We start from the raw sequence: 11,936 nt of genomic DNA on the forward strand, positions 1-11,936 counted from the left end.
CTGGGAAATACTCTATTGGCCATAACCCTGGATGAAGATGCCTGGTTTTAGTAGGAGTGGTGTCTCATAAATGACTGCTGGGTTGGGCAAGAGGAGGGACTTGGCCATCCTGTTTTTCTGTTTCATTTTCAAATTCTGGAGTCTCTTTTAGCCAGCCCTGACAGTAACACCTGTAATCACCTCCTGGCTTCTCAGTACTGCAAAGTGCCTTCTTCTCCAACTCCTGTAGGTAGATTTTTCCTTGAGAAGCTTCATTCACCTCTGTCTAGCATCTCCAAGGCACTCAGAGGCTCTGTCTTAACTCCCTCTATCCTCTTTCCCCTTAAATGTGCCTTCATTCTTCTCCATCTGCTCTTCCAGGAAGCCTTCCTTGAATGACACTTAGTGATGTTGTTCGGGGCCATCGCTTTCCATCCCCAGCACTGAAGTCCAGGCCTCTGGCTACTTCTTTGTCTTGGGGACATACCCAGCTCTCACATGGCCTGGGAGCTCTGAGGGCAGGGTCTGGGTCTCCTTCTCCCTTGAACTCTGCACGTGCTGGGCACTTATTCTCCAGGCGTGTCAGCTGGAGCCGGTGACAGACACAGTCAGGCCAAGAACATCTTGCTCTCCAAGGCCCAGCCCAGGCACAGGAGGGGATAAAAGTCTTGTGCCGGAGCCCCGGGGCAGGAACTCACACACCCTGGTTCTCCTCTGTCTGCAGTTTGTGGCTGTGATCTCTGCCATGTCTCTCTCGCCTGGCCGGGCCCAGAGGGGCTTCAGTGTTTGCTCAGCCTCTTCTGCTAGTTCCAGGGGCCAAGGAAGGGGGCACTTCAGTAGCAGGAGCTTCAATTCATTCGGGAGATGTCGAGGAGGCTCTCGTAGAATGGCCTGGGGGTCAGAGGGAAGGCTAAGAGTGAGGTTTGGAAGTGGTGGGCCTGGGCTTTCCTTGTGCCCTCCAGGGGGCATCCAGGAAATTACCATCAACCAGGATCTGCTGATGCCATTGAAGATTGAAATTGACCCCCAGTTCCAGGTGGTGAGGACTCAGGAGACCCAAGAGATCAGAACCCTCAACAACCAGTTTGCTTCTTTCATTGACAAGGTGAGGGTCCACTCAGCGAAGCCCCTGTCTCAGTGCATCCCTTGGAGGAGCTGTTCTTTTTTTTTTCTTTTTCTTTTTTTTAAATAAACAGAAGTTTATTAGCAGCCATACCTCATGTACACATGGGAAATAGCCAGGGAAAAATGAGTAGCTCCCCAGGGTGGCTTAGAACTTAGGCCTTTTTTTTTTTCTTTCTTTCTTTCTTTTTTTTTTTAATTTATTGGGATGATATGATTCACTAGATGGACTTGGGAATAGGAAGTCTGGTCAACTACTTTTCTAACTCACTCTGCAGCAAAGAAGTCCCTCTTTAGTCTGAGTGGAGTCTCTTGGTTATGCCAAGGCCCTATGGTTCCATGGTTGGGCTCAGCAGCAGGAAACTGCCAGCCATCAGTAGGAGGACCCTTCCCAATTAGTCCTTCTGATCATTTTGATGTGCTCAGAGTCTTTTGGAAGGGCACGAGGCTGTCCCTGCCCAGGCTGGGTTGGAAGGCAGAAGGTGGGCTCATGAGAGTGTCTCTGAGGCTTCACTTTCCAGAGGCTACACCCAGGGAGTCCCGCAGGGGCCTCAGGGACGCTCTGCTTCTGCTGCAGGTGCAATTCCTAGAGCAGCAGAACAAGGTCCTAGAAACCAAGTGGCACTTGCTGCAGCAGCTGGGGGTGAGTGACAGCCCTCGGGACCTGGAGTCTTTCTTTGAGGACTACCTAGCCCAGCTCAGGAAGCAGCTGAAGGAACTCCAGACACAACGAGGGGCTCTGGATGCTGAGCTGAAGTCCTGCCGGGACCAGGAGGAGGAGTATAAGGTCAAGTAGGTAGACCAGAGTTCCCCATGGGGTCTGGGTGGGGTCCAGCAGGGCTGGATTGAGGCAAGTCAGCTGAGATTCTCCCCTTCACCCACAACACGAATGGGCTTCCCTCTAGTCCCTCTGCATCTCATTCCGTCTGAGTCTCAGGGTGCCCCACCTGCTACAGGTAAGGAGGCCCCACTGCCTTTATGCCCAGCTCTGGAGAGCCAACGAAGCCCCAGCTCCCAGGCCCATGTTTCTGGTCAGCGCTGGGAGGGGCTTATTTAAACAATGCTTCAGTGGGTTTTTCTCGAGAAATTCCTGTTGAACAAGCTTTGAGCTAATATGACTCAGATGTTCTCTGGTCTCAGGGGTGAAAGGAAATTTATTTCATGGGACCATCCCCAGGCCCATAATGTGATTCAAAGCTGGGCTGTGGTTCTGGGTTCTCCACCTAAGTCACCTGTTGGTGTGGAGAAAGCCTTGGCCTAACAGGAGCTTGGGTTCAGTGACTGTGAGCAAAGGGTGCCTGTGTGGCCTTAAGCAAGGCATTTTACCTCACCCAGCCTCAGTGTCTATATCTGAAAACTGGGAAGATTTGTCATCCACCCTCCTGACCTCCCAGGTCTGGTGGGAGGATGAGTTGTGAGGTGCAGTGGGCCTGAAGGAGCCCAGGATTGGAACCAGGAAGCCCCCGTTTTCGGTCTGCTTGGCCACCCAATCATCAACTCGGGTGTAATCTTTTTGATAAGATTCAACTGCCTGCTTCAGGTGATGGTTGTGAATCATAAGTGAGAAAAGTGTTTGAATGTGTTTTGTAGATATGAAGCAAAGTGGCCTTATGTCAGTCATTAAGGGAACATAGGCTAAAGAGTAGAGAGGGACAGAGCTAAGATGTGACAAAACTTCCTGATTGGACAGGCAGAGACACAGGCTGGTTGTGTGTCCTGCTTTGGAGTGTCTGAAGGTAAGAGCAGCCTTTTCAAGGAGGTCGTGCTTGGAGGAAGGACGTTGACTCTGACGTCAACACCGCAGACAGTGTCTTTGTTTTTACTTGGCAGGTATGAGCAGGAGGCTCACACACGGGCCACGGTCGAGAATGACTTTGTAGTTCTCAAAAAGGTAAGGGTGGAGGTCAGCTGCTTCACTCAGATCCTGAGCATCCACGGTGCACAGAGCCCAGTCCTGGGCTGGGAGAGCAAGGGGTAGGAGATCGCATGCTGCTTTCAGGGGCCCCCCAGGGAAATGTGACATCTACCTTGACACAGGAACGCAGGAGAAGATTTGACTGAGGACCATGGGATGAGTTTTGGGTGTCACTGTGGAAGAAGGTGGGGAGGAAGTAGAAGAAGCAGAACTGGTTGGGATTAATCAGGGAAGGCTTCCTGAAGGCACTGTGGGTCAATGTTAGACAGAAGAGAGAACAGAAAGGATGAAGCTAGAGGAGGAAGAAGCGAGTCTCTGAGGATGGCCATGGGTGGGTGTTGGGCAGTGTGTGAACAGAACTCCTGAGCCAGACTGGGGACCACAGAGAGGAAGTAGGGAACACATGGTTTCTGTCCCCTTGTCTCCAGGATGTGGATGGGGTTTTCCTGAGCAAGATGAAGTTGGAAGGCAAGCTGGAGGCTCTGAGAGAGCACATCTGCTTCTTGAGTCATCTGTATAAAGAAGTGAGAATCTGCCAAGGGCAGAAGTGTCTCCAAGAGCAGGTGGTGGTGAGGGTGGGCAGGCTCCCTGTGGCTACAGTGGGGATGGCCAGGAGATGAAGTCTGGTTAGGGTGACTTAGGTTCTGGTTGTTCAGTCATTTGACAAACAATTACTATGAATTTACTGTGTGGATTGCTAGGTTCTGAGGACACACCAGTGAATAGCCCGATAACAACCACAGAGCTTGCTTTCTATTGGGAGATGAACAATAAATGAGAGACTTAGTCAATAAGTAAATTATATAGTATGTTAGAAGGTGATAAATGCTATGAAAAAAGGAAAATTAGAACAGAGAAAGGAGGATTAGAAATGTAGGGGGCACAGCAGATGGCAATTTCAAACAGGGTGGTCAAGGTGGCCTTATTTAAAAGATAAAATTTGAGCAAAGATTTTAAGGAGGTGAAGGTTAGTCAGGCAGGCTGGAATTGAGGGTCCCCGGCGAGAGAGTGGCCACAGTTCTGTGTGCTGGTGGCTGAGGAGTGCAAGGAGCAAGGAGGGTGTGTGGTTTGAGCAGCAGGAGAGAGAGGGAGGGCAGGCGATAAGGGGTCGGAAGAGTGATGGAGACCAGGGGACCTTGCATTTTCCTTTAAATACCAAGCTGCAAGCGTCATTGGAGAGTGCTTCCTACCGCCTTCATTGCAGGCAGGGAGTGCTCAATGCCACCCAGAGGGAATGAGGGCTGCCCCCTGATGGAGTGCGGGCAGCGAAGCGGGACTCCTACCCGCCTGCCTTGGGCTCCAAGGGAGTCGGGTGGACTCCGAGTCAGTCTTCTCCACAGGAGCTGGGCCAGCTCCAGACCCAGGCGAGTGACATGTCTGTGGTGCTGTCCATGGATAACAACCGCTGCCTGGACTTCAGTGACATCGTTGCTGAGGTCCGTGCCCAGTATGAGGAGATCACCCGGAGCAGCAAAGTGGAGGCTGAGATGCTGTACCAGACCAAGGTGCCGGGGCCAGGGGGCAGCACCTTGCTGGAAAAGGCTGGGCCTTCACGCCCACACTCCAAGGTGGTTGTTCACCTCAGTTCCATTGGGCAGTTCTGATGACCTTCCTGAAGCTCCAGGCTGGGTGGGCACTACCATTTCCCTGCTCCAGGAGGGAGGTAACGCAGGAAAACCGTGGAGGCGAGCCTGGGCTTCTGCAAGCACATCCCACCACATCCTGGTCTCGGTGTTTAACCTACATTCCAAATGAGGATGTGAAGAGGAAAAGAATGGGGGACATGGGTCTTGGCATTAAATGTGAGGGTTCTCTCAACTAACGGTGTCACTTCTGTCCCCCCTCAGTACCGGGAGCTTCAAGCGTCTGTCCAGCTCCATGCGGACAGCATGAAGGAAACCAAAGCCCAGGTGTCTCAGCTGCAGCAGGCAATTGGGAGGCTGCAGAGTCAGACTGAGGCCCTTAAGAAGCAGGTGAGGGTCCCAGAACTCCCCAAGCCCTGCCTCTTAATGCCTTGGCGCCAGGGTCACTGCTGGGTTTGTGTGAACCTTGATAACGGGCTGGACTTTGGATAATTTGGGGTAGAGGGAACCTCAAGCCCCATTTAAGAGGACTTTGGCCTTCGTCCTATGAGTTCTAGGTGCAAGGGCTCCGTAGCGAACAACTCCGGGGGGTGTGTTCGCTACGGAGCGAACAACTCCGGGGGCTCTGCTCATGCTGCATTCCATGCCAGCTCTACACTTTGCTTTTGGCTCCTTGGAGAGAGGGTTAATTTGCCTCTTTTCTAATTTCTTCTTTTGACTTTGACTCCGCAAGCCCAGCAGGAACTCTAAGACCACATACTGAATGTCCTGGTTCCCTGTTGGGGAGGATAAAGGCAGGACCACAGGGAGCAGGTGACTTGGGCAGTAGAGTGGGGGGCTGAGCCCTCCTTAGAAGGTGAAGCTGCAGGTGGCCTTGTGTGAGGATGAGTGGGAAGGGCAGAGGGAGAGGATGGCAAGGGCAGGGAGGTGGTTTCCTGCCCCTCCTGGAGACTTCAATTCTAGATGTGAAGGCCTTCCAGTTCTTAAGTAAGTGTTCAGGTGTCTTTGTACTCATTTCCCCCATATCTGAAGAATCCGTTTTGGGGTCAACAGAGCATTGAGAGCTGAGACCAGAGTCCGGTGGTTTCCTCAAGCACTTTACCTTGACTCCCAAGTCGCACATGACCCAGCCACTGCCAGCAGGACCCTCCTGGGAAAGTTCTTAAACACAAACCATCCAAAGCCCAGACTCAGATTCCAACCATACTTCCATGCTCTTCTTTGGAGTGTGATGCAGGACCTGTTAATTATTTGCCACTGTGTTTTGCCTATAAGTTTGACTCCTTGCTTTGGAATTCCCTGGGTTGTCTGTTAAGATAGAGTCCTGGGCCTCCTGCCAGAACGAGGAAATCAGGATCTCTAAGGGTGGAGCCCAGAAACCTGCTTTCTAAACTAAATTCACCAGGTGATGTGAGTATGTGGAGTCTCAGAGCCCAGCTGTCAGAGTTTAGGAGCTGCACACCCCCATGTCTGGAAGCCACAGCTCCTCCCCAAAGGCTTCCTGTGAGAACCCCTCTTTGGGGATATGATGCCCCGCCACTCCTCCTCCTCATGCGTGAGCCTGGTGGACTGGCACCAGCTGTCATGGATCAGGTGGGGTCCCAGCTCCGCCACTGCCCTCCTTTCTGAGCTTCAGTTCCCTCGTGTGCAGAGAGGAGAGGATGTTCCCCATCTGCAGGGTGCTCACGTGGGAGCAGAGTAAGGACAACCCTTAGGGAATTCCTTTCTTCCTGAACCAAATGTGAGGGTCAACCAGCTGGATGGATGGGGACCTTGTCTTTCATCTATGAGTTTTCTGTGGGATTGGATAGGTAATTACAGAGAGTGTATTTTTCAAACCAAAAATGGTTTGAGGCACATGGTTTGATAGACTCTGAAAATGGGTGGTTCTAAGAAATATCAAAGACCATGGTGGTCCTCAAGATGAGCCTCGCAGATAATGAACTGAAAAGGACAGGAAGAGTTTTAAGTGACAGGGAGAGATTCTGGTGAAACGCTGAGGTTGGTGTCGGGGTGGGGAGAAATAGCAGCAGTCACTTGAGTTAGCAAAGGGATGGATTGGTTTCTTAGGCTGCTGTTACAATGTGCCACCAACTTGGTGGCTGAACCAACAAAAATTTATTATTTCAGTCTAGAGGCTAGATGTCTGAAATCAGGAGTCAGTAGGGCTGTACTTCTTTCAAAAGAGCTAGCGGGGAATCCTTCCCAGCCTCTTCCTGGCTTCTGTGGCTCTAATAATTCCTTGGCATTCCTTGTTTTGTGGCTGCATCTCTCCAATCTCACCCTCTGTCTTTAGTGCTATCTTTTCTCTGTGTCTGTCTCTGTGTCCTCTCATCTTTTTTAGGGACACTAGTCATTAGGTTTAGGGCTCACCTTAAATATAATATGATATCATCTTGCAATCTTTAACTATATCTGCAAAAAAACCCTATTTTCAAATAAGAGCATATTCTGAAGTTTTAGGTGGACATGAAATTCTTGGGGACATTACTCAATCCATTATGGGATTTAAGGAAACAGAAGAGGCAATATTTTCCCTTAGTATGAGAGCTGACAGGAGTGGCCAAGGATAATTTTAAGCTCATGCAATTATGACACATCCCAGCCTTCAAGTTTTATCCAAAGTAGGGGGTTTGGGAGACTGTGTGGTGCTTATAGGCACTTTCTCCCTAATTTTTATACCCTTCCAAGAATGCCAACTTGGAGGCCACAATCGCAGACACTGAACAGCATGGGAAGCTGGCTCTCAAGGATGCGCAGACCAAGCTGGCCGAGCTGGAGGCATCTCTGAGGACTGCCAAGCAGGATATGGCCCAGCTGCTGCGCGAGTACCAGGAGCTGATGGGCACCAAACTGGCCCTGGACGTGGAGATTGCCACCTACCGCAGGCTGCTGGAGGGCGAGGAGAGCTGGTGAGGCCAGTCAGAGGACCCGGGAAATGTGTCTATTGCGGGGTGGGGGAGGGGGCGGGCGGAAGGTGGGGATGGGGGTGGAGAACAGAATGCTTTCCTTGCTGAGGGGATTCTGAGAGGTTTCCTGACATTCTAAGCCACTGAGGACAGCTCATTCTGCCGGGAGGGGTTTTCAATTGTGGTCTATGGATTCTATCCGGTGAGATGATAGGTGAGCTGCTCCAAGAGGCACCCTGGATGCATTCCTGCAGCCTTTCTCAGAAGTGCCTCCTCTTGTCCTTTCTCCTCAGGATGTCTGGAGGATGCACCAGCCAGGTCACTGCCTGTGAGTATCAGGGGACTTTGGGAGAAGGGTCCCTGCGGGGGAGCCAAGGACCTGGCTCTGACCCTGGTGCATTTCTTGGCAGCCATGGGGGGAGGCAGCACCATCCTGTCTGGAGGAGCTGGTGATAGCACTTGTGGACTCACAGACGGGAAAGGCACTTTTGGGCCCAGCTGCTCCAGCATTGTGACTGGAGGCTTCAACGCCATCCTGGGCTCTGAGCAGGGCCCAGTTATGGGTTCCTGCTCTGTGTCCGGCTCTGGCGCTGGCTCCAGCTGCCGCACCATCCTGAAGAGAACGGTTGAGTCAAGTCTCAAGACGTCCATCACATACTGAATGTGTGGCAGCCACTGTTCCCCTACCTTCCTGAACATTCTCGGCCCTGCCCCCCCATCACTCCCCACCCCTCCCTGCATGGCCAGCTCTGTCCTCTGCCCATAGGGCATGCTGCAAAATTAATAAAGTCAGGCCTGTCTGCTGTTCTGAGTGCTGCACAGTGATTTGTCCACCTTGTTTCCCGCACCAAGCCAGATTGCAAAGTGGCCCGTTCTCCAGCTAGCCGGCCTCATCCTTCCTTTCCCCACGCCCTACAGGCTGATCTAGGAACACTCTGGGTTGGGCCCAAGGATTGCCTTTCGAGGGGAGGGGTGAGGCACACTGACCAGAGCCTGGAGGCTGGCACCAATGGGCACTGGCCCTTGTTCTATGAACTTGTGTTTGGGCCTCTATTTTTCTAGCTCTCCTGTGAAGTGGAGCAGCCCCCACTTCTTCCTGGGGATGTCTTACTTCCTCTCCTTCCCTCCCCCACCTCCTCCCACAAATTGTATTGATTGCGAACCACACTTGAAGCACGGTTCCAGGACTGGGACTACTCTGGCAAACAATACCAAATCCATCCTGCCCTCCTAATGGGTTTAATGTCTCTGCTTCTGGTGTCTCCAGAATAACCACCTTCACCCATGAGACCCATGAGAACCTTCGCAGAGCCCTTTGCTTCCAGGGCCAGAGGGCAGCCTCTTACGGCTAATTCAGGTGCCCTGGGTTGAGAGATAGGGAAGTGTGCTGAAGTCCTTTTGTGTTTTTCCCTTCTTCTAGTCCCCTTCTTCTGATGCCCTGATCCTGGATCTATCCAAGGTGGCAAAGCTGGATCTTGTTACCTCATCCCTACTTTTTATCTCTGAGCTTTAACTTGGCCCTTCTCCTGGGTGCCCCAGTCAGGTTAATCATTCAGTACTGATGCTGAGCAACAACAGCTTTAAATACACATTCTAAGGGCATTTCAAGGAGATGCTGAAGGGACAAAGGCTCTTTGTGGCAACATGCAGCATTGCTGCCATTCCTTCCAGCAATTCAGCTCAGCCCCCAGACTTGCACACTTCACCCAGCAAAACAGAGAGTGTATCACTGCCTAACCCATTCTCCACAGAAAGCAATCGGTGAAATATTTAGGGTTGTTTGTGTTATCTCCTATGGACATCTCACTCCTCACCCCAATCAGCTTAGCAGGGGCTTCCTTCCAGCCCCCCAGTATGCAGCCTGGGGTGCCCTTCATTTCCTTTATTTCCACTGATGTTTTAGCATCTCTCGTAGCTTGTTCCCTGGTTAATCCCCCAGAACAGGCTCTATTTCTGACTCAGGACAGTCCTCTCCATCTTTGCTCCTCCTTCTTCCCAAGTCTGAACCAGATTTCCCTCCTCCTGGAAACCTTCCCAATTCCCCATGTCTGTACCTGCCAGACTCTTCCTGTCCCTAGCATGGCCTGGCACTACCCATTGCTATCCTGGGCTCTGATGCTGTCTGTTCTAGTCTAGGACTCGGCCTGCTTTTCTATTAATCTGGAACCTCTCGGCAGGTTCTTCTCCTGCTCCAAGGATAGGGATCAGCAGCTGAGTTTGTGCTGGGGGCTCTGATGGGCACTTGGGACTGGAACTATGCCCCATCACACTTACCCCTTGACTCTATCCCATCCATGGGCCTATCTGAACATGAGGCTGGAAGCTTCTCCTCCTTTCCTCTCTTGCAGGAAGTAAGGAGAGTGGGCATGAGGACCAGGTGCTACCCTAGCAGTTACATTGGCTCTTGTACTGCTCCTCCCATCTTTTCCCTCTCCAGCTAGGCTATCTCCAGACTCCATAGTCTGGGTTGTAGAAGGTCAAATCGTTCCCCATTTTAGGGGAGGGAGTGATGTGACCTCTCCTCAGGTCCATGGATCTCTCCATCGAAAGTTTCCCAGAAGGAGGCTTGTCAGCCCTCTGTGAGGGAGGCATGAGGGGGTGAGCACAAGGCTCTAGAGCTAGAATTCCTGGGCTTGAATCCAAGCTCTGTCAGTTACTACCCGTGTGACTTTGACCAAGTTACTTAACTTCTCTCTTTGCTTCATTTTCTTCATCTATGAAAAGACATTAATAATGATACTAAAAGAACCATGATAATGATACTAAAAGAACCTGCAGATGATATCATTCAGGATCCCCAAAGGAAAAAATCCACCAAGGCAGTTCATTTAAATGAACAGAACAGAAGTGTAGATGAGAAGTGTAGATGTGGCTAAAGGAACAAGCAGGATGCAGAAGCCAGAGGCTGGCAGCCCTGGGAAACCCCTGCCACCAGAGCTGGGGGGTTACTATCTGGTTCCCGGTGAAGGGGTTTCTGGGATATGGGACTTTCAGTGCTAAGCCAGGAGAGTCCTGGGAAAATCAGAATCAGGTGGACACCCTGTGTAGAGCTGGAGACACAGGAGGAAGTGGACTGACTAGGCGACAGAGTTTAGGAACTATGGAGGGGATCGCCTATTGATGCAGCCAGCGCTAAAGCAGGGAGGGAGTGGGAAGAAGTACCTGCCCATTCTACCTCCCGGATATCCTGCTGGGGTCTCCTTCTGGCCACCCCAGCTGGAAGCCAGACAACAAGGGAGCAGCCTACTAGGGTCAAGGTGGTGAATGGAAGGAGACGAAGGGCGCATGGCAGAATGGAGGCTAACGGTGTAATTGCATGGGAACTGTATAGGCTCCTGTCTGTCCTAAGTAAGTGCTCAGTAAGTGCTGGCTGTAATAATCATGTATGGGGGCTCCTCAAGGCCAGCAACTGTCTTTTCTTCACCCCTGTTTCTTTTCTACTGCTCAGCACCCAATCTGGCCCATGCTGGGTGCTCAGTTGTCTCACTTCATTCATCATTTCATTGCTTCTTGTTTTGTTGAAGGGAGTTGGCTCTGGGCAGGTGACAGTCTCCAGAGATGGAGGCCCTTGGCTAGAACAGCAGCAGGGGGGAGGAAGCCGTTCCTTCTTGGGCTGCAGAGAGAGGTCTGAGTTTGCGTGTCTTGCATGAAATTTGAGTGGAGAGTCAGGTCAGGAGGAGGCACAGTGGCTCCCACACTGTCTGTGCTGGGACTGGTGAGATGTCCTTCCTGAGTAGGAGGAGGCCATCTCTAGGAAGTAACTGTGAGAGCAGGCCCTGGGTTGCCGGCATGTCTGTCATTAGCTCCCGGCACGAACACTGGCACCGAGCATCAGGTAAATAAACATGTGTGGATGTCAGACTCTGGGGAGGGGCGAGATGCGTGCTTGCAGCCCACTCTACTCCCACCATCTTGGCTGCTTTTGACTCAGAGGGCTGACATCACTCCTTTCTCTAGGGAGGGGGGCCCCACTCACAACTGTCTTTCCCTCCTACACTCCCGTTGGGGAGAGATAAGGGAGGCTGAGAAAGTGCTGGCAGCCCGGGGGCAGGGGACAAAGGTTCGGGCAGCCGCAGCTCAGTCCTGCATCACAGGCAGGTGCTCTTTGAAAGGACTCCCCTGGCTTCTGCAACAGCCTGCTTACAGCCAGCAGCAGGCGGGGAGGTCCAGGGAGCTTGAGCGTTGCCAAAGGATGCACAGTTCAGTGGGGATTCAGCCCCCTCTCCAGCCCTCCCCAAATGCCTGGTATCTTAGCTCCAAACAGGGAGGAGAATCTCCACTTGAGCATGAAGGGATGAGTCCTGTGACTGTTCTTCCCCCATGTCTCCTGGGAGTATGCTCAAGTTTTTGCAACTGAGAGCTACTCACAGCCTCCCAGGGGCCTGAGGAAAGAGGCCCACAGCCTCCTCTGGGCCCGAAGTGGGCCTG

General features: G+C 52.0%; 1 protein-coding gene across 2 annotated transcripts; it reads left to right on the top strand.

Annotated features, from left to right (window-relative positions):
* The first annotated feature begins 560 nt into the window (after positions 1–560).
* KRT78 (keratin 78) lies at positions 561–8,315 on the top strand. 2 transcript variants are annotated; one of them, XM_066353454.1, is made up of 9 exons: positions 561–1,084; positions 1,679–1,893; positions 2,932–2,992; positions 3,445–3,540; positions 4,345–4,521; positions 4,864–4,989; positions 7,291–7,511; positions 7,802–7,836; positions 7,919–8,315. In XM_066353454.1, exons 1-9 carry the CDS (start codon positions 725–727, stop codon positions 8,167–8,169), a joined length of 1,542 nt encoding a protein of 513 aa, XP_066209551.1. In that variant the 5' UTR covers positions 561–724; the 3' UTR covers positions 8,170–8,315. The 2 variants fall into 2 exon arrangements, with proteins under 2 accessions (XP_066209551.1, XP_066209563.1); XM_066353466.1 differs by having other exon boundaries at positions 573–1,084; positions 4,357–4,521.
* Positions 8,316–11,936: the final 3,621 nt, after the last annotated feature.

The sequence above is a fragment of the Saccopteryx leptura genome, chromosome 1 (genome assembly GCF_036850995.1).
Source record: "Saccopteryx leptura isolate mSacLep1 chromosome 1, mSacLep1_pri_phased_curated, whole genome shotgun sequence".
NCBI classification, from domain to species: Eukaryota; Metazoa; Chordata; class Mammalia; order Chiroptera; family Emballonuridae; genus Saccopteryx; species Saccopteryx leptura.